This window comes from Amblyomma mixtum, chromosome 3, assembly GCF_055824585.1.
Source record: "Amblyomma mixtum isolate Tamu chromosome 3, ASM5582458v1, whole genome shotgun sequence".
Classification (NCBI taxonomy): domain Eukaryota; kingdom Metazoa; phylum Arthropoda; class Arachnida; order Ixodida; family Ixodidae; genus Amblyomma; species Amblyomma mixtum.
This window is the reverse complement of record NC_143014.1, coordinates 202208644-202234980: the sequence shown is the minus strand read 5'-3', so window position 1 is coordinate 202234980 and position 26337 is coordinate 202208644. Positions and strand designations below refer to the sequence as shown.

Here is a 26337-nt window from a genome sequence, read left to right as displayed (position 1 = left end):
GACACCTTGGCATTCAGGGTTTCCAATCCAGGCGGCCACCAGACTCTCGAATCTGGACTCATGAGCACCAACACCGGGCTTTGCTGGCGTTTGTAACCGCCATCGGTTTGCACATGTATATGTATATGTAACTCTCTTATGCCGCAAGGCATATTTGCGCAATAAAAAAAAAACCTCGTGCAGTTCAGCAGGGCACATCATGCTGCAGCTGGAGCGCTAACAGTCGCTGTTATCGGGCAGTAGTACATATGACTGAAGTTAGGCGCACTTTTCTCCATGCCTTTATTTCCTGGACCGCAGAGTGCCCCCTTCCGCAGGTGCAAAGAATACCCTACGGCGTTTTATCACGCAATGGAGACCTCCACGGACGCGTTATCTCTCTTCGCATTTATCGCGCCTGTACTATATACCTCCCCTTCCGCCTTGACACGTCGCGCCGCCGGCCGCTGCTCTTATCGAAAGTAATATATTCGGCCGAGAGCAAAGGGCAGATGCACGTGATTTACCGCCGACGAGATGCAGCACAATTTTATTCCTGGCGGTGCTCCCAGCTTGTTAGCCAATTCTCCGAAGTGTATTTTTGGAACAGCTCCGTTCCCTCGCTCATCGTTGCTCCTGTTCACGGCAGGCGGCAGCACTGGTAGGGCATACATCGAGTGGCACATATATTGAGCGGTTCAGTGCCAGAAGCCCGCTACACTTTCCCCTGGAGCGCAAGTCTTACTCCGCCCGACTTAGTGTGTATGCTCTAAGCAGCGATTCTGCGAAGCAGGGCGAAAAACCCTCACTGACGACCAACACGTAAGAGATGGCACGCACTTGTCTCCGCATCCGTGCTAAAAATCCTGAACACGGGAACCCGTACCGTTTATGAACGGCATGCGTAGGGGCTTTATTCGTTTTCTGTCCGTTTTGGAGCCCTTACCCCATCGTTGTACGCTTCCAAGCCATCTTAGAAATCCAACTATGCCACGGTGCACGCTTTCTTTGTCTTTTAATCAAGGGACAAGCAACCACTGGCTTTTGAAGCGGGTACTGGTTGCGTTGCTCTTCACGACGTGAGCGTGAAGCGGCCAGATGACCGTCAAAGCGTATGGTGCGGTCCGATGTCTGCACGTTCTGAAAACCAATGCTCGAAGGCACTGGTAAAAAAAAAGGCCTGAAAGGCTCGAAAAAACGCGCTGCAAGCCTCGTATTTGTCGGCGCCGTGGCTTAGTTGGTTAAAGCGCCTGTCTAGTAAACAGGAGATCGCGAGTTCGAATCTCGCCGGTGCCTTTAAGTGTCTTTTTTTCTACCTTTTTTTTTACTCTCCACATGTAATTATAACTTAAATTCGTAAACATACGACATTGGTTACCACAAAACATTAATTTATTAGAAGAAGCGTAGTTGTCCTCGGATGCCCTTGAGAAGCTAGAAACAAGAAAACAAACGCCCTGGATACTCCTCCATTCATTGCCTTAATTACTATGTACCCCCTCATCTTCACCCCCCTCTCTCCCTCTCCCGTTTTTTTTTTTTTTCATGATAACCGAAGGCGGTCATTCCGTGACATTTTTGAGCGCTCATTTCTTGTGATGTATGTGAAGAGAGGGCCACTGAATTTTTTTTCGCATGGCTGGCCGCTAAGCTTTCAGACGTATATAAATCTCAGTTCCTTGGTTTATCACTTCTATGGCAAACGCCATCTGTGGGTTTAACAGACTAGTTATTACAACTAAAATATTTCAGCACTCCATTTTATCTAAAACGAAGTTTACTTGCATTTTTCATGTTCGCATGTGTTCTGTAACGGCAAATTTCACAATTTAGTCCAAGGGATGCATTTAAATAATTGCGTGAGCATGTTATCAGTTTACCTACTGGCAGTGTGATAGGGGAAGGATTTTGCACGTTTTTTATCGTCTTTTTGCACGCGACCCTGAATACGCGAATCCCTATCAGAACTGTGATTCTTAGTAGGTGAACAAGACCTCAAGTAAAATACCTTAATATAGTCCCATACGAAAAAAGTCGACATAGACACCTAAGGTGGGGTGAGACTTTGTCTTTTCAAAAAATTCGATTTTGAGATTTTGCAATCGTGTGGCAGAGAATTTCTTTTTTTCTTTTTTTTTTTCTTCGTGACGTCGACCGGAAAAGCGGTTGCACCTACACGTGGTTTCTTCATTTCGGATACTTGCAAAAACTCAATGCTCTGAAGTTTTGATAAGTTTTGGTATCGGTTTTGAATTTGGCCTCGTTAGTAATGCATTTTTCAGTCACTAGGGCTCCTCCTGTAGCTCTTCTGTCAAGGGACGTTTCTATGGATAAAATGGTTTTCAGACTTGCCTGGCGTTTTTAACAAAGCAACATTTTTGGAGCTTTGTGTACCTTCTTTCTCGAGAACTAGGTATAACGCATATGCAAACAAAATTTTTCGCAGATGTTAATTAATAGAATTTGCATAACTGGAACTGGAATTATTGGCCTAGGTGCATTTGTATTTTCTTACTAAAAAAAAAAGCTTTCATATGCGGCACTTTTATGGCGTCGACAAAGGCAAAACAAAAACATGACAAATCTACTTTTTGTTAGAAGCGCATATTATTAGTTACACTTGTGTAAAAAGTTGGTTGCTTCTTTCGTACAAAATTGCAACACTCTGCCGGTAGTACATGTTAATAAAAAGGTACACTGTAATGCAAGCTGCGTCTATCTTTAGGATTCCTAGCAAATTTTATAGCTATAGTTTTTTACAACTATGGTGCAGCCAATTTTTTACCCTCATTTTCACCCCACCTTAAAGGGGTCATTACATGGTCTACCAACAAATCGCGCTTTTCTGAACACGTTTTACACATTATTGGCACTGCTTGGAATTAGCAGCTGCCGTAACGCCTCACCTGCCTCCGCCGAAGTTGAGTAGTTTGTAACTCTATGCCTGTTTGTCGCACCTTAGTGGAACTCAGCGACACACGCGAAGTTGTGTCAGAGTACGTGCGGCTCGCCATATCTAACCCGAGACAGTACGCTGCATAACGACTCACACAACGCGGTTTCGTGTACCAACAGTGGGGAGTTGCCACTATGTTGTTCCAAATAGCTTGAGTAAATATTTGTGGCTTAACTGATTCGGTGACGCGGTGATGTAATGCATATTATTTCTGAAACCTTAGTTGAGGTAAATTATTGGTTTCGTTTTTGAGCGCGTTGAAGAACATCGGTTGTGACATGTTTTGATGTGCTGTGCTTTTTACCCTGGATGGTATGTATTGAATTGTTCGAACGTCTGCAAACTTCTATGCATGGCTGGATATGCTGCGTTTTGCGTTGTTTTCATAATGGGAACCCCTGTCTTGGCATACGGTGACAGTGTGAGTAAACAAATAAATAAATAAAAATATAAATGCCATGCACCCAACTTCAGGCGCTGATGCAGACCTCTTCAAGATTCCATGCCGACTGTCAAGAGTGGGCGCTCTCAAATAACGAACCGCATTCGCCGAAGAGAAGTCTGAATATCCTCTCAGGCTCGCAAAGCTTCTCGAACGCAAGATAAGTTTTTGAGTGAGAGGCGCAAGCAAGTCAGAGTCTTGTCGGCCGTCGTGGCTGGCTAGACCCCGAGCATCGTTATGGACGCTGAAACGCCTCCTCTCTGGGCTGTTGCAAACAGGCTCCGCTGCCTCTTCCACTGTGCTTACTTCAGGTGCACACAGCAGCCCAGCGAGCAATATGGCTACACCAAGGCAAAATTATGGGAAGGTTGCGTAGCGCGATTTCAAAGTTATCGTGGTCGTTCCGGCAAAGCATGCAGGAGCAGTAAACATTTCCTGGCATGACAGTCAGTCGCTTAGTGTGAAATAAAAATGACGGTGTAGGATAAAGAAATCATTAGACTAGCTGAGGTGATGTAGTGCTTTCAGCCTTCTCACGAAAACAAAAATCCATTAGAGCATTTTAATCCGAGTAGCTTAAGCCTGAAGTGATCAGCTTCAAAAGACTACTATCTGGCCGGGATGAAACACTAACACCGACTGTAAACAGAACGCGATCATTCACCCTTTTATGTTGAGCTATGATGAGCTTCGTGAAAAGTTCTGCGGACTGTGCACTCGTCAGCCTCTATCGCGTCAGTTTTTAGTTGCTTTTTCGACGCATACAGGCAAGTTTACGTTTACATTAGAGTTCGGCGGTGTACCGCGTGTAGTAGATAAATTCGGCCATGGATTACTTCACTAACATCAGATTCTTCGTGAGGATTGTTGTTTCGTTTCCTTTCTTTTTTTGTTTTCGTGATGATTTTCGGTAATCAGTGCCCGAAAACTTTGCGCGTAGCCACATACCTGCCGACAGGGTTCAACCGTATCACAATGACGCAGTGGGTGCAAGCCTCAGTTCCCAAATTTGTAAGCTGCAGCCGTGTTTTCTTTTTTTTTTTTGTGCGGGAAGCAGCCGCTTGCTGAAGCAGCACGAGTGTCGGACGTTGGTTTCATGCTATCGTGTAGTAGTACCCTTTAGGCACCCGCATTCTTTTAGCAAGAGCTGTCTGGTGTGTCTGGCGGATAGCAGTGGTTTGGTATTGCTTTATAGAGACACGACAACTTATACATTTTGTTAGCTTCTGCTCTAAAAGACCTGTACCTGTCGTATGCCTGATGTCGAATGCGATGCGCCACTGGCTTGCCGTTTTAGAGCAGGACTGCGCCTCCAAAGGGTAATCTGCGTAGGCGAGCATGTTTGCGTCATAATTCTTTATTTCTGATTTTAAAGGCACAAAGAAAAAACAGCACGGAACAAGACGGGAAACGACAGGACGAAGCGCTCTTTGTCCAGTCGTCTCCCTTCGTGGTCCGTCCTCTTTCTTTGATGCCTTTAAGATTAAGAATAAACTGTAACACTATCCTTTAAGATGATGCCTTTAAAATTAAGATTAGGACAGTGACACTGGCCAGTTTATCCTGAGTGCATGCCAGTTGGCTGTAACTGCTCCCAAGTAAAATCAGCAGTAAATGCCATCTCTACGCAAGGTTTTTCTGGCGGCGACCAGGACATTTAAACCAGATTACTAGAATTTGCATAGATGCAAAACATTGTATATGCGATGGAGGTGGTAGAGTTTTATTGAAAATAACAAGAAAAGGAAGTCGAAGTATAGAGACTGCATAGGTAAGGCCGGCTGCAAGATTAAATCCTTGAATTTATTCTCGGAATGAACCCTGCGTAAACTATTTAAACTGCATGGCAACTGCCGCCAAGCTTTATGGACATAAACCGTGTTATGCACGCGAAGAGCCACGCGGAAGGTTGGAGAAGCGATTAGTTGCTTCTTGTAACAGCACAGAGCTTGTCTTTGCCCCGCTGAGAAACAAGGGTCAGTGAGCCCTGACAAAGCACGTAATAACCACACAAGACAAGTGTTGTGACTTAAGTGAGCTTTATTTCTTACAAAAATTAGGTTTGTTTGCGGCAGTATACAAATATTCGCTATGTACAAGTCATACTACACTGCACGTATTATGACGATGAAGAGATTTTTTTGTTAGTGAACAAAGAACAGCTGGACTTTTCTCACTGTTTGTAGCAGCGTTTCCAATTACGTGACATTGCAACTGTTCCGTCAGTAAAGTTGGCGCACTTCAAGTGCGCTCCAAGTTGACTTACACGCCGACTTACAGTGCGGCGTTTCCGAGAAATGCACAGTCATTCTGGAGTATGTAAGGGAAGTTATGCTTCGGCGGAAAAAAAAAATGGAACCGCCTCTAAGCGCAAAAATCGAGTAGCTTGAATTGTTCAGTGAGCCGCTTGGAACATTGACGCGTTTCACATGCACGTACACAGAATATCTAAGCGTTCTAGGATGACTGTACATCTATAGGTCCAGATTACGTTGCGCTCGTGATGGAAATGACTCATGCGACGAAAAATATTACGGGGGAAACAACACGACGCAAGAGGCGCGTGACTTCTAGTGTTCAAGCATTTAAGCATACTGCCGCCACGAAAACGGACGAGAGAAAAAAAAAAGAACAAAAAAAAGGGTACACCTGAGTTAGTGCTCTCTCTCCGGCATTGTTATGGACACTGAGAGATGCAACTCTACAGGAGTGGAACAACGCGCGGCGCGAATCTATTCCGACAACAACCTCCTTCGGTCAACCCGTCCCGGCCCAGATGCACGGATGAGCGCCCGCTCTAGACCTAAGAGGTGGAGAACGCCTATAGTGGCCCCGGGCCACTGAGAGCCGCTGCGGGGGAGAATGGCCATGTGTGTGCTTGCCCATAGCAGCCCATGCTGTGCGTCGTCCTCTGAGTAAAAGGCAGACCGAGACGCCATCCGCTGTCGGGAGGCGACAGGACGCGGCGTGGGAGACGACGGGATGCCCGCCGCTCCAGAACCACCGCTGCCTTAGGCTGCCCCGCGAGAATTTCTCCACCTCTGGCTCCCGCAGCGCTCGTTCGTGCAAGTCATGCACAGGATGGCGGCGGCGCCCCGCCCCGCCGCTCGAAGCGAGCCGCCGCTTTTGGCAATAGACTGTTCTACGACTGTAACGCTAACGGGTATTTTTTTTTTCTTCTTCTTCTTCTTCTGAGCATGCTCACAGGTTTCGGGACCGCACGAGAGAAAAACGAAACACACGCACAAAACACACGCACAAACGCGCCGCGCACGCTCGCGTCGTCGGTGCCCCAGTGTCCATCCGCGCATTTCGCGGAACGGGAACCGACTGGACGCGGCGACGGCCATGACGGCGGCTTGGTGAAGGCACTTTCGTCGCGGAATGCATCCACTCGCAGAGCACTGCACACCCAGTCTGTTCAACAGAGTCCGGCGTCTTGGGCTTCCTCACAAAGTCCAATGACTAAATGTGCGTCGCACTGGAAAAACAGAATGCGTGTTGCTCATTCGCAGCGAGGGAGGAAGACAAAAATAAAATGGGAGGGAAAAAAAAGCACAACGCGCACTTGTGTAGTCCAAGAAGCCGTGCTTGGATGGGCCACGCCTTGGCTTTGCTTACAGCGGCAGCAGGTTGCCGGTTAGCGCTTATTAGTCAAATGAGGCTTGCTGTTACTGGTGGCCCGCTGCCCGACGAGGGAAGCCCGATGGCAGCTTGCTCGGTTCCTCTTTACTCATTCGTCTGTTTTTTTTTTTGTTGTTTTCTTTCTTTTTTTGCCAGCGCTTGCGTTAGGGCGAGGAAGGAGAAGAAACTCTGACGCACTAGTTGGCGACGCTTATGCGGTCGGCTCATAACTCCGTCACAGGTTTGCTTCGTGACTGATGGGACCTTCTCGAAGACCAGCTCGTGAAGTTCGAACCAGTCATGTCAGATTTTCTGAAAGGGTGTTAACAGTTGGTTACTCTCCCATGCCGTTAAACGGAAAACGAAAACAAAGAAAACGTACAAAATTAAGCAGGCAGGTACAAAAAAACGAGCATGCAGAGTGTGTCAGGTGTGGTTAAAGCCCAGTGTTGTGAAATTTCGTGCCACGCTGTGGTTATGTACACTGACTACAAGGCAAAACTTGTTAGGTTGGTCACTGCAGCACGGCTCAATTTTTTTTCACAAGCGAGACTGTAGCAAGAACGAGAGCGCTGGGCAACAGCTTCTACTAAGCACGTCTATACGCTATGCGCATCCCTATGTAGCAACGTTTACGGCAAAAGCAAAGCTGGAAAACTGGAGCGCTTGAGGCTGCCTAGCCGTCTACAAGCTGATGATTGATCACTGCGCTTTGGGAAAAAGCTACATCGACCAGCACGCCGCGACTGTACAGTTTTAAAAGAAGAACGCTGAAGCTGAGCTTACTGTGTATTTCTCGACAACACAGCACAGCCGACAAGAAAGGTAGACGCGATTTTTTCGCCATTACGAGGCTGCTGTTCCCGCTAAGAACGACCCCTAACTAAAGCTGCTATTCTCGGCAGGTGCTGCAGTAAGGCGCAGTGTGGCTAACGTATACTTCTGACGAGAACTGTACCACTCCAGCTACGCCAATAGGCTATAACAACACCCGCACTGTAGCCCCCAGCCTTTTAAAGCGGCGTTACACGTGTACTGTTGGTGTGGAATGCGCAGCGTGAACAGTGCAAACACTTACACAGTCTCCACATCCCTATTGTCGTACCAGCCGTTCTCATTCTTTCCGTATCGCTCAAAGCGTGGGCTACGCGGCGGGTTGAGAGATGATGCGCCGTCAGGGGCGGTTTGCCGCAGTTTCATCCTGTTGTGTTTATTTACAGAGTAGGTGTCTGTGATGCTGTCATTGTAATCCATGCTGCAGAAACAAGGGGGGAGAAAAAAAAGACGGAAATGCCACGATTAAGGAACGGGAAGTGCTGAGCATCACCTACACCACCACGGCAGCGGTCTTTTAAATTCCAGATTGTAGCCAAGTACCTACGCCAAATCGCTGCTGCCGGGAGCGGCGATTTCTTCTTGAGGTCAAAAGGGTTACGTACTGTCACCGGAAATCGTGAGATTGAGGACAGATAGCACAGCGAGTGGCACCTCAGCTTTTATAGAAGAATCGGAAACCAAACCACGCGAGAGTATTAGTTGTGAGTGCATTCCTACATGAATCGGTTAGTCTCCATGAGGTCCAGTCCCACAACACGGAAGTCTAGCTTTTGAGACAATTTATAGCAGAAAAACGTGGTCGCTGCATTAACTTACAGGTTTGTTTGCATTTTAATCGATAACGATATCGTCACCACATTGTAAGGATATGGATTCGTTTTGCACGCTGTCACTGTTCATAAGAAATAAATTAATTCGCCTAAAGCAAAGGCGTTCCACGAGCATGCCACTTGATTCAGTAGAAGTTCCAGGCAGCTATTTGGACGCCGAGTTTTTTCTTGAAAATAAATTTTCATTGCCGCGTTATCCTGCACACAGAAGTGCTAACGGCGCTCAATTTCGTTCATCTGTCAGTACAATTATGAAGCAGCACATGCTTAGGGCGTCTACCCTCACACCTATAGACAGCACGGCTGTCTCTATTAGCCTGATGCGTCTCCAAAATATGCCGTGCTATTCGCCACATAAGCTCACACCTATGGGTACAGTAATACGCAGTATAGGAAAGACACAACGCAGTGTGTAAAATTTGACAGAACGAGAAATAGAATTTCAATGTTCGATGGAGTCGGCAGGGGCGTATATTTTGTACGGTCGCCAAAATTCATACATTAACCATTCGGAATTCGCGGAATAGTGACAGTACAGATCAAGAATGAATTCGAAAGCATTTGCCGGTAGAAAACGTTTAGTTAAAACGCTTCTTCAATGCCTACGATGAGAAAGTACTTAATCGTGCTGTATTAACCACGATTTTAATAAACATGTCCATGTCGATTCTTGGCAAGGGGTAGAAATTAATTTTCATGATTTCGACGAGGAAAAAGGCACTCGCTACGCTATGACCCTTAGTGTGCGCCACTAAAATGTAGGCCCACGACACGGACCGAATCGCTGTTTCCGGATGCGGAACAACCGTCACGTAACACGACGGGGCCGGCACCGGGTTTAGAATGGCTCGTCCGCAGCGCTTCAGTGTATAGGGCTCTTAGTACAGTATACTAGAGTATTCCAGCACACTATATTATTAGACGCCGCCGACGAGTCACGTAACACATTGTCCGTGGACAGTTAGCTCTCTCAGGTGGATCAGCCTTAAAGGGACACTCAGGAGAAATAGAAGTTGGCCTGTATCGATGATGGGGCACAGCGTCCTCATAACAAAGATGTCACCCTCACTGAAAACGCAGCCTTTTATAAGATAGACACAACTAAAAAAACGAAATACGAGCGTCGCCATCACAGGCCGGTGCGTCGATAACGAACTTTTCGCGCTGATCTCAGAGGCCACGCTACATCGCCATTCACTTCAAAACAGTGGCGACCCGTCCTTTTCGGCAAGGACGTCGCGGGTTTGAATCAACTGGCGGGAAGATTCTTAAATCTAATATTCTAGCCGATGAACGTACCTTTTAGTGCCGGACTGACATCAACACTGCCAGGAGGGGCCAGATAATCATTTTTTGCTGATAATAATAAACGGGATCGAGTTGTCCTGAGTGGCCCTTTTAACTCGCCAGTCCGGTGGGAAAAATTATGTTCGAGTAGCCTTATTTGCTAGAGTGGCTATACGGATATTTCGACTCTAGAAGCGAACGAAAGGATAAACGAGGTGAGGGGATACTTACGGAACGTCATCGACGTTGTTGTACTGCAAATTGGAGGGAGGTACACCGATGGGCGGAGGACCAGCCGAGACCCTTCCGCCGCCGTACGGATTGGCCACTGCTTTGCCCATCAGCGGGTTCTTGATGCTGTACAGCCGCTGCTGCTCCCAAGTTTTCTGGCGTTTACGAAGCTTCCTGCAAGTTAAAGCGTCCCCATGTGTCGCGTGCCTTCTGTGCCCGTTTTCGCGACACTGCAGTGAGACACACGCCAGCGCCGTTTCTGTCCCTAGAGGCAACGCCTTTTTTTTTTCTCTCTCTCTGCGTTACATCTGCAGCGAGCTTCAAAAATCTAGTGTTGCCTATACGCGGCATCTGGCTGGCTGCGCCGGCTCGTTGATCCTTACGGCTGCTCAGTCGTAACACGTTCGCCAATCACTGCCCAAGCGCTTGTCGGTTGCCAATCACGCGACGTTGTTACGTTTGAAACTTTTTGAATAACCGTCCCCTGTTCCTCTCCTTCACCTGTACGGGGGAGTAGCATTTCTATCGCATCAAAATACTGTCGCCAATTTTTGTGCCCCGAATACATATCGCAAGATACGTTCTCCCGTTCTCAGGAAAAGGAGAAACAGATACCTGCGCGGACATGTATAACTGCATAAAGAAAAAAAAAGAAACCATACACACAAAACAACATCAAGAAACATGTGATTTTTACAATAAGACTGTAAAAATACCTTGGTTTAAGACTTCTAAGCAATGCTCGTGTCGCGAGGACAAGAATGTGGGTTCGCGTCATCACCACTTACAAATAGTGACAAGAACGACCGCAGAAAAAAAAAAGTCGCCCTTTTGCAACAAATTTTGTTGCACATCACTGCAAACGCAAAATAGGGGAGGGTATAATGTGCCTTTTTTGACGGAGATTTAACCCAGTGTGTTGTAAATGAGTAAATTATACACAGCTGACAAGGCATAGCTACTCTTAAACCGCATACAGAGATGAATAACTAGTAGTTTAAAGCTCAAGTGCTACGCACAGCTAGGCATGGCAAGGGGTACGGCTGGCTAGCCACTATTCCACTAAGCATCATTACTGATGCAACTTCCCAGCCGGTTAACAAGGAAACCACTTCGTTGGCGTGTGCACGCGACAGCGAGGCGAGCTTCATGCATAATTAACCTTTTGTGTGAGCTTTAGTGCTGACATTGAGGGCTAAAGTGACAAAAGGTTGTGAATAGAGAGAGCTCTTGAATACGAGTAAAAGGTTTACGATTGGTCTTACACGCATTAGCATTTCCAGGTTGATTAGGAAGAATCCATGCACAAACAGTCAAGGCATAGGCCAATAGGAAGCTAAGCCTGCCGCACAAAGTAAAACGGTAAAAAATGACGCTGCTTCTTCTTAATACTGCCGTACATTGCAAAGACAGCGTGGGCGCCGCGTTTCGGCACCTCCCTTCTGATACCTTTGAGAACAAGGCGGCTTTGCTTTCAACTGCCCTTAGCTGGCCTCTGAGAAGCTTCGGAGAGACTTCGACACGCCTTGAGATTCACCTCATGTTTCCTAAAGCGTTACGCCATCCAAAACTTACCTTACAGAAACCCAGAAGCCTTCGATCAGTCAGGCTATACTATCCTCTGTTTGAGGAGCTCGCCCTCTCCACTTCCTTTTCTACCACACCACCTGGCACTGCCTGCCGTGCTGCAACACCTCTTCCCACACCCACCCCTGAGGAGACATGGAGAGTCCTTTCCCAATCCGGGCATATACTCTGCTCTCTGTGCAAAGCAAGCTTGAGCGCACGAGGCATACAGACAGTCTGCGACGTGAGTCGAGGGGTATGGTGCACACACAGCACAGGCTCCCACCTCTAAGAAAATAGCATCACTGCCGAGTGTACACAGCACAAAGGTGCTGTACAACAAAGTACCTTGCTAAACGAAAAGGCGTTGTCATCATGCAAGAGGAACGCTGGGACAGCACTCACTTTCTCTGACAGGAAGAGCAGAGGAGCACAATGCCCAACACGGCACCCAGGAAGATGACGCTGCTGAGTGCGATAATAGCAATCTCGGTGGTGCCCATCTGACTGATCTTCTCCTGCACAGACACGCCCTGGATGCGCCGGATTCGGAACGTCTCCAGGTAGCGAACAATCACTTGCGAGTTCTCGTTGAGCACACTGCAAAAGAAGTAAATTCGTTCACTGAACGAAGAGGGGCTGAAAAAGAGCTCATGTTGAAATTATGCTGCACTAATATTGAGCCTGTATGTGTACACATCTACGACTGCGCTAATTAGGAGCTTCAGTTCTTTAAATGGGCTCTGAAAGCGGTCCTCAATAAAGATCCCGTATTCCTGAGATATTAAAGGACGCCGCTTCATGAATATCCTACAGGAAGAATTTTTTTAGCGCGTTTCGTAGAAGCTGAGTTATTAGTTGTCAAAATTTTAATTTCAGCGTCTTCGTGCATTTCCCTCTCCGCTCGTCCCTTTTTGCACGCTCAAAGGTCGGCGGAACACGGGGGGGGGGGGGGGGGGGGGGGGGGTAATTCCCCGAGGCAGAGGACGGGGGGGGAGAAGTTTCCTGATTCGCCGGCTCGAGCGGTTGACTGGCGGCCGCGGCTATGGCAGCTACGTGACGTCTGAAAGAATCTAACCGATAGCCATCTCTCCGCAGAAATACACAGCAGCGGGAGCCGGATGAGGGCGCGAAGACGAAAAAGTTGCCGGGAAGAGCTCGGCAACTTTCGGGAACGATTGTGGGTTCTCTACTGCGTGTAGAAATCTATTATTTGCATCAAGTGTTCGTGACGACAAAATGTAGTAATTGAGCGAGTTTATGTACTCTTCTCAGAAGGTGTTTCAGAGTTCCTTTAAAACCACCTGAGGAGGGAGTATAAATCACAGACAGGAATCGCCTTACGTACTTGAGCAATGTATCAGTGTCGACAATCTCATTCGTATCCTTGTTGATAGCGTAGAGGAACAAATCAGACCTAGAAGAAAAAGGGATCAAGTCAGGGTTGATTGGAGTAGCATATGCACACGTTCACCTTAGCGTGTCTTTTCTTAAACAACACACTGTACAATACCGCTCAAGTCTGCTCATTCTGATGAAGACATGTCTGTGGTGCTTACATTGGTGGACATGTGAGGTATATTGCTGGCAAAAACAGCTTGTGCCCACCAAAAAAGAAACTATTAAATTTATGCCATGGGCAGCCGTGCTACATGGATTGTTAAGGAGAGATAAGAAGATACCTTCGGTTTTGAAACCTTCTCTTCAAAACTTACGATTCTGGGTGCTCCATTTCGTCCTCATGGTGAGGTTCCAACTTAGCCATTTTCACCTGGAATCCAGTAATGTTACCGAGGTACCTGCGATAAGAAAGCGAACGGCGTTCGTTAAGACTTGCTCGCGTTTAGCGTGCGGTTAGCAGGAGAAGCTTTACGCTGCTCTCCAATGACTATGTGGGAACGAGATGAAGCAAAAGCCCCAACGGCAGGGATGAGAAGGCCGTACCCAAGAATTCTGTCGATGTGCTGTTCAACGTGCACCGGAGGAGTATCAGTGACGAAAAGGACTAGTTTTGTCTCCGGCAGCACATAAACCTGAAAGCATGGATAAAAAAAAAAAAGAAAGAAATAGAGGTTGGTCGCTTTTCAATTCGAAAGTTGCCCAATAATTACATAAAGTTTACGAGTTTCATTTCACAAAAGCGAGCAGAGCTTGCCCGAGCGGAGCGGAATCGTGTTAAGTATAAATTAAGTCATTATTAATAACTCGCTTTGCTCCTCGTTTGTGGTTTAAGGTTTACGGGGGTTTAACGTCCCAAAGCGGCAAAGGCTGAGAGGGACGTCGTAGTGAAGGGCTCCGGAAATTTCGTCCACCTGGGGTTATTTAACGTGCACTGACATCGCACAGTATATGGGCCTCTAGAATTTCGCCTCCATCCCAAATTCGACCGCCGCGGCCGTCGTGATCGAACCTGCGTCTTTCGGGTCAGCAGCCGAGCGCCATAACCACTGAGCCACAGCGGCGGCGCTTCTACTGGGGTGTCGCTTGCTTAATGTCGGCCTTGACAGTGGTATCGTTATTTGCCTTTCTGAAATTCAAACTCTACAAAACAACGGAATTCTAATAGCGAATGGATGCGCACTCATAAAGAGCAGTATAGAGTAAGCCGCCCGAGGACAAATTGAAGTTAGCCTGTATCCACAGATTACCACAAATCAAAGGCAAACATGCTGCTTTCACTGAAGAAAGAACTTTTATCAGCTAGAAAAATCCTAAACACCAAATGCAGGTGCCGCTACCACAGGCCGATGTCGCAAGTGAACTGCGGTGCGTCGACACAGATTTTCGCGCAGATCTCAGAGGCTAAGCTACACCGCTATTCACTTAAAAACGGGGATCACGGAGTCATTTTCTGTGCAGGCGTCACGAGTTTGTATAGATTGACGGGATAATTTTTAAATGTAAATTTTCTAACAATAAACGCGCCTTTTACTACCGAACAATTATCAGAACAGCCAGCAAGAGCCATCGAATCAATTTTTACTAAGAAAAATATTTGTACGGAGTTGTACACAATTCACACCGGCCGGCGCTTGTGCGGCAGAGTGAAGAGGACACTCGAGAGCGTCCATATCAGCTCTACTGCAGTGCGGCAGAGATAAAGTGAAACGAGTGAGAAATGACGGCAGTATGGTAGGAATGCAGAAAAACCACTCCAGGCACTCACAAAGACGTTGGCAACGGCGGCGTTGCCTCCCTCGGAGCCCTCCCGATCAACGGCCTTGACGTCGAATCCGTACATCTTCCCGCCGTCCAGAGAGAAGGTGACGACGGAGCGCACTACGCCCGTCACTGGGTCGATCTGGAACTTTGACGACGCGTCTTCGGGCTTCTGGATGATCTCGTAGCGGATGGCGCCGTTGAAGCCAGTGTCAGCATCGCGAGCCTGTACAAATTCCAAAGGAAATGCGCAAGTTCACAAAACCGGAAGAGTAAATCAAAAGTGCGAGTCCAAAAGCGTAAGGCACATTTTAAAAGAAGCATATAGACTCTATCGAAGCACACAATGTTTCTTCGAAAGTAATCGCGTTCCAGCCTTTGTGCCCCTGTGGAGATGAATAGGCGAGATTAGGCGCAAACAGCGTGCTTAGTCGCTGAAAAAAATTTAATTCTGCCGCCCACTGAACACGAAACTTTACAAAAGAGCGCGATATTCGAGCGATATTATAGCAAAATATACCTTTGGCGGAGCTTAGGGCAGTCAGATGGCTAAACCATAGTGAAATTCTGCAAATGGACCACCAATCTGAGTGGCATGGTAAAGGTTCTCGGTACTTAGCCCGTCAAACAGCAATCTCGCCATGGAAAGGGAGAACCATTTCTGAAGGCTCGCTCGCTTCCACAAAAAGTATAGTTGCAGGCCAAGCAGACAGTGGCAAATAGTCTGTCGGAGGCACACTCACGTGTAGCTTGGTGACTTGGTAGCCGAAGGAGGCCTCGAGAGGCACGGCGGCCACGATGGGCTTGCCCTGGTGGTCGAAGACGGGCGAGTTGTCGTTTTCGTCACCCACGTTCACCACGACGAGGGCCTCGTCGAAAGCGACATGCGCCGACTCTTCCTCAGACTTTTTGCCCTTCTTGGCCACTGCAAGAGTAACCCACCCAAACAGGGCGGCTAGGTCAGTGACCCATTCGTGGCATAAAATGACAGCAGCGGGGACCGTATACAAAATTAACACACACACGCTTCTTCGTTCTACATGAGGCAGCACAGAAATATCTGCTGGACCAGCGCTGCTTGTAATTGCCGCCTCAGAGAAATGCCGGAAGTGATTAAATTGATTATTCTGTTCCCTACAGAACGGCTAACATCAGTGTCGACTCAGCCGTACAATCGCGATAAAAAAAAATGCGAACAGAGCAGCGCTCACTTTCTTCACTTTTCGAATTTCTTTTAATCGCACCTGCACCTGAACAGCAACATCAACAAAAAAAGAATGATCGAGTGATCTTCGATACAATCATGGACGACTCTAGCGTAGTTTTTTTTTTTTTGCCATTCAGACGCAAGCGTGATGAAAAGAAATTCGAAAATTGAAGCATGTAGGCGCCATGCTGTCCGAATTTTGTTTTTATCGTCCCTGTACTTATTTGTATATTTTATCTCGCCCTGAATCTCTGCTTCAGACATGGAGAGTAAGGGTCTGTCTGAAGAATGAGCGGCTTTTTTCGCTTTTTTCTCGCAAACTTTCATGTTCGCCAGGAACGTGGTTCAAACTTAGCACCCGTAGGCAATACACAGAAGATAAGATGGCGTCTGTAATCCTTCCCGTGAGTGCCAGTGCCAGCCAGTCGAAAAACGCAACAAAAAAATTTTGTCGTCTCAAAATATTTCTGTAGCACTTTTGGCCGTGAACTTGTAGTAAGAACAGAATTTTCTGTATTATTGCGCTGTCCTTTGTCGTAGTGACAGAACTACAGTACTACAGAAAAAATCTGTCGTTACGACAAAACGGCAAAACATTTCGTTTTGAGCCCGATTTTCTCGTTTTCTTTTCTACTGGGCTGCAGTGCTACGGCTCGGTTGCTAACCAATGCTCCAGACATCACATTCGACTGGTTAGCATTGTTCTCTAGAGTTTCAGTTAGATTCGGTACTAAATTTTTGAAAAATTTGGGAAATATACTGCTTAGGTTTGGAGCAAGTTCCCATTTTACATTCGTCCAAATTTCTGAAACCACGTACTACAATTACAGTCGCATCTGTTTCGATAACACGTATAACCAACCGCCAGAAAAAAAAAAGGCTGACAATCTGGATAATCGGTTCTACAAAACAGGAACTTAACAAACGCGTAGACTTCAATGAAAAAGGACTTACCCGCACTCTCGCGAACAGCTCGGCCCACGCGCTTCTTGTTCATGGCGCGCACTTTGACCACGTACTTGGGTATGGCCTCCCTGTCCAGGCTGGAGGTCACCGACAGTCGGCCAGTGTCGGGCTCGATAGCAAAGAGTCCTATCGGGTTGAGAGACGGCAGTATAGTTACGAACCAAGTGCATCGTATCACACCCGATGGCTCTATGTAGCGTTCGCATGTATTAAGCTCACAACATATCTGTGGCAGGCTGCAAAATACGTACACGGATACGTACAGTCGTGACCAATATGAGAGGAAAAAAACTTCGCACAAAACTCAGAATTTTGTGGTTATTTGTCCACTAAATTTGACCATGACTTTTGTGCATTATGTGCTAAAAGAAAAATAGTTAGTAAACACAAAAAACTGCTTGTTATTTAACTAAAGAGTAACCAATAAATGAATGCTAAAACTTTGCTCCCTCTTGTACTCCTCATGGCTTGAAGCTGTTCCTTGTATCGGTTAATATGTATTTAAAGCGTAATGGTGCTTATTGATGGTGCACCAATACAGGACACAGGTAGAAGGAAAGACGGGACCAGCGCTATTCGCGACTAACATCGTGCGAGCAATACTTCTGGACATGCGAGTAACCTTCATTCAATATTATTTTTTCAATCACGTAGTGCCCGGAGCTATTTCTAGTGCCACATCTCTTTTCGGATGGGTACACACGAGGAACTGAACAAAGCAACGTTTTTAAGTATAGGAGCATTTTGTGCAACCGTTATCGTGTCATGTTTTATTCACAGGTTTCACTAAATAGATGAAAAACGGCTCAACAGGCACAACAGCTGCTTGAAGAAAGTACCATTTTCTCTCCTAAACAACAGACACCACCCTAAGAATGACACCAGCTACGGCACGCCACGCTACACGAAGCATTTAATGCACACTGACTGCTTCATAACCTATATACCGATGCCTGCGCAGAGCAGTGCGATTGAAACAAGTCCAGAAAGCTTCATCTTTAAACTTGGTGCCATTCCACAGTTTCTTGGCTAATATAACTGAGTGAACAAAACAAGAGACTCCACCGCCACTCAGCTATTGAATCGCAGATACAAAAGACGAGAAAAAGCACAGCGGTTTGCTCCCGGTGACAGTGGCTAACCTATAACTGCGTGACGCACTATTTGTTGCACTCTCAACTGACATCTCCCGCAAATAAAGTTTAGACAACTGTTGCTCTCATATTTGCGAATGAGCAGGAAGACAAATGCTTACCGTTGTAGTTGTTGCCAACGATTGCGTACTGAACGGGTCTGTGGGCGATTTCTTCCGTTGCATTGAGGTCGAGAATAACCTGAGGCGCAAGCTGGTTTTCGAAAACAAGCACCTCGTACATTCGAAGTGGGAACAGGCGCACGCCTTGTCCGCTGCCGATGATGATGTTGACCTGAGAGATAAGGCGGAATATAGCTTAAGATTGTTTACCATACAAAGGTTTCGTGCCAATTCTGCAAAAATTAAAAAGCGCACAATGTAACAAAGAAGGGAGGCCACGGAGTTCCCCCTATTTGAATTTTACCTTCAGAGCTCTGTGAGTTCAAAGCACGTGCCGGCTTCATTCTGATTTACGCACCAATGGTACAAGTACAGAGCTAGGGGTATCGACCATTCATAAGTGTCATACGGCCATACACGTCCCAATCGAACAGAAAGATACCAGTGTAAACTTTAGGTACACTATTAGGCAAGTTTTTTGTCAATATTTCACAACAATGACAGTCCGCCAGCTGCATTTAAACAAAAGGCCCAATGTGCATTTTTCTTTGAGCAGAACTGTGACTGCGAAGGCGTTAATTACACAGTTTTCCAGAAGGCCCCTGGCTAGATAACTCAAGTACTCTGCTTTCAAACTTAATCCACATGCAAACTGCCTAATCTCCCAATTACTGAAGGATTCGCTGACGCAGAAACGCTGTACGCCAGCTGATGTCTCCGGCTGCTTGAGCTCACCTCGGCGTGGTCAGACTTTGGTGGGTCTCCGTCGTCGGTGGCCGACACAACGAGTCGGTAGTGGCTCTGGTGGATGCTGTCCAGTGCCTTGGCAAGTCTGATTTCACCGGTGTTTGGTTCCACCGAGAATGTGTCTACTTCGTTTGGATCTGGACAAGGACGGAAGCAGCACAATGACGTTGACACACGGAGATGGACAACTGTCGTCGCGCTTTTACTACTTGGCGCTTATCGTCCTGCTTCTACCTATAGAGGTTATAAAGAGAATCTCTTCGGGGAACTTCACAGAAAAGCTGCGAGTGAAAATCGCAACTCATGGCGGTGAGGCAAGTAACTTCTTTTACCTGCCTGAAATTATTTAGCTACCACGCGCCCAGCACAAAAATGTTTGTTTGCTTGTTTATTGGGGTTTAACGTCCCAAAGCAACTTAGGCTATGAGAGACGCCGTAGTGAAGGGCTCCGGAAATTTCGACCACCTGGGGTTCTTTAACGTGCACTGACATCGCACAGTACACGGGCCTCTAGAATTTCGCCTTCATCGAAATTCAGCCGCCGCGGTCGGGATCGAACCCACGTCTTTCGTGACAGCAGCCGAGCACCGTAACCACTGAGTCACCGCGGCGGGCCCAGCACAAAAGGTTTTCACAATAGACCGCGACACGTGCCTGTGGGGTATTGAAATGCGCAGCCTATATTAAATAGTCGTACCGCAACCAAAATGCATCAGTAAACATTTCTCGGTTACAGTCCTGTACGCCAATGACAATGCGACAGTGAAGTGCGACAACGACTTCGCCCTAGATTTTAAAATTGGCGGTCGCGATTTTGCGCGTTGCTATGGCAGTGAAGTGACTCAAGCAAGGGCTCGCAACACGAGAACCGCATGAGATGTAAATATCGGTGCAGGCACAAAAGTCCCTTAAAAGTCACATACGCACACCACTGACTGCCGTCATCGCTGGTATATACTTGTCACTAACACCATCGCACGCAAAAGAGAAGAACGAGCGTAAGGGAGAAAGGTTTCTTGGGCCTCGGTGGAGGACTTACTGTCCAGCGTGTAGAGGAAGTTGCCAGGCCCAGCATCCAGTGTATAGACAACGTCTCCGACGCGCGTGTTTTCGGCCACCTCGAGAGTGTAAACGGACTTGGGGAACTCGGGCACCACGTCATTGCGATCGGTAACTGTGACCCATAGCTTGGCCGTGGCGCTCATGCTGGGCTTGCCCTGGTCGTACGCCACCACGGTCATGTTGTAGAACTCCTGCTTCTCGAAGTCCAGCTTGCTCAGAGTCCATACGGTACCATCTGCGAGAGAAAAATGACAGAGCGCACGCAGCGAGTGCGCATTAACAACAGATCATTGGTCCGCTCGTAGTTAATTGGCCAATACCCGCATACTACAGTGCTACAACTGCTCGGCGAGGAAGGTTGCTCGAGCTTCAGGGGGAAAATTGGCGACGTTTGTTCTTTTGTTCTATGGTCGTAGCAAAATATGGGTTGTGTCGCACATATTTTTGCAAAAAAAAAAAAATCGAACAGTCATTGGTGCAGATGAATCTTCACTCTTGAAGTGTGTTAATAACGTCAATGAGTCTTACGTAGGAGGGAATGAAATGTGCCTAACGCTGCCAAACCTGCCATCCTGTGTGGTCGGCAGCACTGCAACATGCACAGAGCGTTTCGTATTTTCAAAGAGTCATCGTATCCTAATGTGGTGAACAGATCACCTGTGATGCACTGAACAGAAGTAGCTACTACTGACCGAACATCAAGAGGTTAATTGGCGTTACAGCATTGTTCAGAACTTCTGTGTCTCAAGCAAAAAGAAAAACAATTCAAATAGCTGCAGCGAAAGCTGGGTTCGTTTTTGCGGTCCATCGTCGTTTATCGCTGTTTGTGTGGGTTCACATGCTTTCATTTATGTTAGTAATGACGATAACAACTGCATCACAAACCTTTGCTGTCAATGTAGAACTTGTTGTCGTGGCCACCTCCAAGTTTGTAGAAGACTAGGCCGTTTTCGCCGGTGTCCGGATCAAAAGCACGAATCTGGGTGACCTGAGATAGACAGCAGATACCGGTCGCATGTGTAATGATAGGCTGGGCAAGCATGCTTTGCTCATGTCCACATTACCCATCACAAAACGCGACATTACCTTCTGGCCAGGGTCCAGGTTCTCGGGGATCTGAGCCAAGTACGGATCGGTAAAGAACCGTGGTTTCTCGTCATTCGCGTCTTCAACGGTGACTGTTATATTGACTGTCGAGTTTTGAGGAGGGTCTCCGTTATCCAAAGCCTGAATTGAGACAGGAAGAAAAGGTGGTGCTTATTTTTTTTCTAGCGTTCTGATATTATCATATAGATTAGCGAATGGGTCGGTTTTACTCACAAGAATGTGGAAGTAATACTTGAACTTCGTTTCCCTGTCTAAGATGCCAGTGGCGAAGAGTTCTCCTGTATGCACATCCACGTGGAAAGGAAGGTCTGCGAAAAAGAAACATGAACATTAATATTTCATTGTGCCATAAAAAGTGAAAATGAATTAAAGGCACGCTGAAGCGCGCGGCTTTTTCGCGCTCAATTTCGCCAAGCTACCGCTGAATACAAAGCATTACATAGCCGCAACTATAGTTCCTATATTTCGCCGCGGAAGACCACGTATATGAGATCCTTCTGGAATGGTTAACTGCACATGACCAAGACCCACGCGTAACATCCGGAGAGGAAGATCTTGCACGTACTCTGGTCTTTCCTGGCGACAATGGCGTAGTCGACGGCGCCGTTCTTCCCGCGATCCTCGTCGACTGCTCGCAGCACGCCGAGCCTTGCGCGCTGCTCCTTGTAGTTGCCCTCAAGGATGCTGAAGCTGTACTCGGGCTTGACGAACGTTGGCTTGTGGTCGTTCACGTCCAGCACAGTGATGTTCACCACGATCAGGTTGGCGAGTCCGCGGCCGTCCGATGCGGACACGTTGAGAAGATACACAGTCTCGGGTTTCAGTGCGCCGACGACGAAAATCTCACCTGCGAATGAACGTGCAATTTGAAGTCAACAAAGAAAGGAAAAACTACCTGCTCATTTTCGTTTGTAACAACCGAATACATGCTCAGGCGTTTTCAACCAGCTTGCCCTATGCCCTATAGAGCAGTCTCAAGAGGACTATAGGTTCTGGAGAGGTTAATTAAAGGTTTCGTATAGGACACGATTAGGTAATTCGGATGATTCCTCCTATTTGGAACTGTCATTGCACCTAAATAAATTTATATAAAGGTTTAAATACTTCCTCAGCGCATAAGTGCTTCGCGCTTCTGCAGTAAAGTTTACATGCTACGAAGCAACTTGTTGCGATTTTATATGCATAATACATAACATGCATATGCATAACATAACAGCATATAACAGCGGCATGCATATGCACAACAGATCATCACGAGGTTGTTTCAAGGCATCGCCAAATAGCGGCTCCAGTAAGTGTGCATGCTACCTTTACTCCGCACTCAGGTTTAGCTATCATAAGACTTTTTCGCAAAGTTATCGTCTCATTTTTCATTTGAAACAAAGTTTTGCGGCTTATACGCCCGGCGTGTCATTCTGACTCACCAGTCTGGCGGTCGATGCGCACGTTGCCCCGGGCGCCGGACACAATGGAGTATTCGACCTTGGAGTTGGGACCCTTCTCGTCAGCGTCGATGGCCGACACTTGGGCGACACGAGCGCCGGGCCGCGCCGTCTCCGGCAGTAGCACGCGCAGGGGCCCGTGCTGGAACGTGGGCGCGTTGTCGTTCTCGTCCTCTACCTTGATGGTCAGGTAGGTCGTCGAAGACAAATTGCCCAAGTCTCTGGCGGTCACCTGCACCGAGCACCCACAGCCGCGACATTAAGAGGCATCACAAAGCATAAGCGCGTGGAGTGATCTCATGCTGAATAGTCGTCTATAAATTTGCGCATATTTTTTTTCTGCTCATCTCCGGTGACCACGAAAACCTAGCTTGAAAATACGAACCATAGCGCCTATAAACAATGGACGGGGTTATTAGGTACTGGATGATAACGATAAGTTTTCCTACAAACACTCGTGAAGAATGCACATGAATTAGATGGATGAAGGATGTTTGCAATAGTTTCTTCCATCTGTTCAGTAAGCGCATGTGTGACTGCATGTAGCCGCACAAAAATTGCATGTTACTTACCAGAAGCTCATAGCGATCAGCAAGTTCACGGTCGAGAACGGCGACTGGGTTTCCGCCGCTGAAGATTACTACGCCCGAGTCGAGAATAGTGAAGAGGTCGCTGCCTGAGCCCCCTAGGGAGTAGTGGACTACCGAATTGTTGCCGCTGTCGTTGTCGACGGCCATGATTGTCGGGTTCTGTTGGCAGAGAACAGGGTAACAAGAATGTTTGTTAAGGGGAAGAAATTCGGAAGTGAACACGGTACAGCGGTTTCTCGAGTAAACCACATGATTTTATTCTTTTAGTTTACGTTCCTGTGCATATAAATATGTGCAAAGAGGGATACTGCACAAGTTTACTGAAAGTTCCCCAAAGACTGAGCGCGAAACATGGGAGCACGTGGCGTGCTCTGGATTGAGTATTTCACAAGAACAAAAAAAAATAACTTGTATGAAAATGAAAGGTATACGTCGGAACCTGCGTGGGTCGCTAACTACGCGTTAGCAGCTTCAGTATGCTTGTTTGCTTGAAACTAATACAAGATATAACTGAACGCTAAAAGTTCACTTTGAAGGGTGTTTGCATTATAAAACGCCATGTTGCTCACGAAAGGACCGCAAAGGCCAGCTATGAAAAGGGAGTAATGTAACGCCGCGGGTACGTTAAGACGAGTTTAGACATGCATGAGTTTTGTTTCCAAGCGTTGACATGCGCCAAATTGTACTGGAAGATTGGTCAATATGCCATTGATTAAGCATACCATTTGCTTGAATACTTTGGCCATTAGACGGACATTCAAAAAGCCTGCTTTTTTTCGCGTAATTCCTCAAGCAGTCACGTGTCGCTCCCGTCCCATATCTCCGCAGAGTCACTTAACAATGGCAAAGCATAAATCCTTGGATTAATGTAATGTTCTTACCACTGTGACTAGAGTTCCCGGAGGTGAGTTTTCTCTGATGGTTCCTTGATAGGATTGCATGAACGTGGGTACCTCGTCATTGACATCGACGACCTCCACGGACACTTCGCTGACACTCTGAAAGGTACAAAGGGAAAGCGTCAGTTGTAATAGGAGGCACAGCACATACATCTTGTGTCGTAACGCTCGTGATCAAACGAACGCATGCCACTGACTCTGGCAGAACAAAGTGAACATTTAAAGCCACAGGTAGGTTATGATTACAGCTCAACCCAAGAAATCTACTTCTGTACTCCGCTGTACGAACTGAACCAGGGTGTCGAAAAGGAGACGACATGTTCACATATCACTGTTGCCGCGCAGCTGCGTAATTTATCCATCGGCTGCACTCACCACTTTAGTTGTCGGTCGCTTCTCCTCCAGCATGACTGTAAATGTGTACTTGCTTCGCTTCTCGCGATCCAAACCGACCTTCGTGAATATCTCTCCGTCCTGCATTGAGCAACGCAAACCAAGAGGGAAAAAGGCACATTACGTACGTCCGATCGCTCCAGCAGATGTTGGCTCGGAGCAAGAAGAGATGACGGCGCCACTTGCCTTAGTGATATTGAAGAAGGGTCGCACTTCTGTGTTGATAATGCTGTAGCGCATCTGGCTGTTTGCGCGGATGGTCCTCGTTTGGAGCTCCACCTGGCCCACGATGGCACCAGGTATGTTCTCGAGAACCTTAAACTTGTAGTGCAGTTGGTCGAAACGCGGGTCGCGCTCCTCGGCCTCGCTCACGTAAATCTTCATGGGAGCCTGTGCGCGTGTTTAAAGATGTTTTATTACTTCGGGCTTGGCTAGATGCACATCGCTTTTCATACAGTTATGCTACTGTGTGCTTTGAGTCCCGCGTTATCGTCTCTCCTGGACAGCAAAATAATCCGTTGCGCTTCACAAGTGAGATCTTAATATATATACAGGCTTTAACGTAAACGGGCGCGACTATTAGAAAATGAAGCGAGTACAGATCTAGATGTACTTACAAATTGCTTGTACTTCGCTGTAGTGGGGGAAAGTGTGTGTGCTTTATTTCACGCTCCAAATGCAGCTCCCTGGCCTGTCCTGTGGTCTTTGGCTCTATCTTGTTGGCACGCGGTCATCACATCCAGCCAACATCAGTGGCTCACCGACGACTCAGTGGAGAAGTTGACAATACGTACAACTGTTTACAGTCTGTTCACATCTCCCCGTCTTCTCTTTGGTTATGGTTTCATTATATGCCGACCAAAGCTAACATAAATGTGCTTTTATGCTTGTTTTTGTTGTAGTTAGGAAGATCATCGAGTACCAAATGCTGCAAAAGTTAAGGGTTTAATGCAAAACCAGGATCATAACTTTTTGCCGCTGCTGCTTCTACTGCGTTCAGACCGCTACTGCGTTCGTCTTGCAACTTTAATTGCAGTTCACAGAAGCATACATACATCGCGTTTGGCTTTGAATGCTATTTAAGCACAAATTTACAAAACGAATATGTGGGCAGTTAGAATGGAAAAAACAAAGAGGAGCTGCTTACCGCTGCCTTCCAGAGGCCATCGTTCGCTTCCACCGTGAGTGAGTACTCTTGGCTCTCTGATATGTCGAGTGCCCTCGTGATGTTCACCGTTCCCAGGACAGGGTCGATCATGAAAGGCACTGCGGAGTAGAGACGCGAACATGCGGAATTCAAGCTTTCGACATTCGCATAGGCACAATATATGAGTGCTCTTCATTGAGATCTCTCTAGATTCAAGTGCACAAAGCCCAGAAGGCACTTGTTTGTAGCGCTAGAAGGACTAAATCTGTGCATCTTACAATTAGCGTGGTTTCTAGCCGTGTGACGCGCTACAACGCTATAAAGTGGCATTAATTGAGTGAGTCACGGTTTAATTAAGGTAGTGTCATGAACATCACTCTTAGTGTAGTAGGGATCCTTTGATGGTGTATGAAGTAAATGCAGAACCATTATTGCTTCCGTACCTTCATTGCAAGAAGTAACGCTTGTAAACTTGTCACTTCGAATACGCCACATTGTACGCCGCGTGTGGGCAGTGACCCGAAGAACAGTTGAACGCGCAGTTGTGTAAAGCCTAAATAACAGCGATGTCTGCACAGAGAACGTGAAAACAAATTTCTTGAGAATCACAA

General features: G+C 47.0%; 2 protein-coding genes and 1 non-coding gene across 4 annotated transcripts in view; 2 read left to right on the top strand and 1 right to left on the bottom strand.

The window, feature by feature from the left end:
- The first annotated feature begins 691 nt into the window (after positions 1 to 691).
- LOC149353315 (uncharacterized) overlaps positions 692 to 26337 on the top strand; it is a 148039-nt gene continuing 122393 nt past the window's right edge. The window contains exon 1 of the mRNA XM_089582469.1: positions 692 to 801. The gene's annotated coding sequence lies outside the window, so the exon portion shown is untranslated. The remainder of the gene's footprint in view (positions 802 to 26337) is intronic.
- On the top strand, positions 1202 to 1275 carry TRNAT-AGU (transfer RNA threonine (anticodon AGU)). The gene has a single exon. It is a non-coding gene; the product is annotated as a tRNA-Thr (tRNA).
- The window catches only part of LOC149353314 (protocadherin Fat 3-like), a 273844-nt gene continuing 252925 nt past the window's right edge, over positions 5419 to 26337 (bottom strand). For both annotated transcript variants that reach the window (XM_089582466.1, XM_089582467.1), the window contains exons 43-65: positions 25727 to 25845; positions 24766 to 24969; positions 24562 to 24660; positions 24169 to 24285; positions 23270 to 23446; positions 22680 to 22929; positions 21821 to 22102; positions 21469 to 21563; positions 21235 to 21375; positions 21034 to 21136; positions 20126 to 20383; positions 19075 to 19223; positions 18340 to 18511; positions 17073 to 17210; positions 15655 to 15836; positions 14919 to 15137; positions 13697 to 13785; positions 13468 to 13551; positions 13101 to 13169; positions 12158 to 12352; positions 10187 to 10360; positions 8080 to 8256; positions 5419 to 7313 (exon numbers count right to left, since the gene is read on the bottom strand). In XM_089582466.1, coding sequence (XP_089438592.1) covers positions 7226 to 7313; positions 8080 to 8256; positions 10187 to 10360; positions 12158 to 12352; positions 13101 to 13169; positions 13468 to 13551; positions 13697 to 13785; positions 14919 to 15137; positions 15655 to 15836; positions 17073 to 17210; positions 18340 to 18511; positions 19075 to 19223; positions 20126 to 20383; positions 21034 to 21136; positions 21235 to 21375; positions 21469 to 21563; positions 21821 to 22102; positions 22680 to 22929; positions 23270 to 23446; positions 24169 to 24285; positions 24562 to 24660; positions 24766 to 24969; positions 25727 to 25845 — 3581 coding nt within the window. In that variant the 3' untranslated portion in view covers positions 5419 to 7225. The remainder of the gene's footprint in view (positions 7314 to 8079; positions 8257 to 10186; positions 10361 to 12157; positions 12353 to 13100; positions 13170 to 13467; positions 13552 to 13696; positions 13786 to 14918; positions 15138 to 15654; positions 15837 to 17072; positions 17211 to 18339; positions 18512 to 19074; positions 19224 to 20125; positions 20384 to 21033; positions 21137 to 21234; positions 21376 to 21468; positions 21564 to 21820; positions 22103 to 22679; positions 22930 to 23269; positions 23447 to 24168; positions 24286 to 24561; positions 24661 to 24765; positions 24970 to 25726; positions 25846 to 26337) is intronic.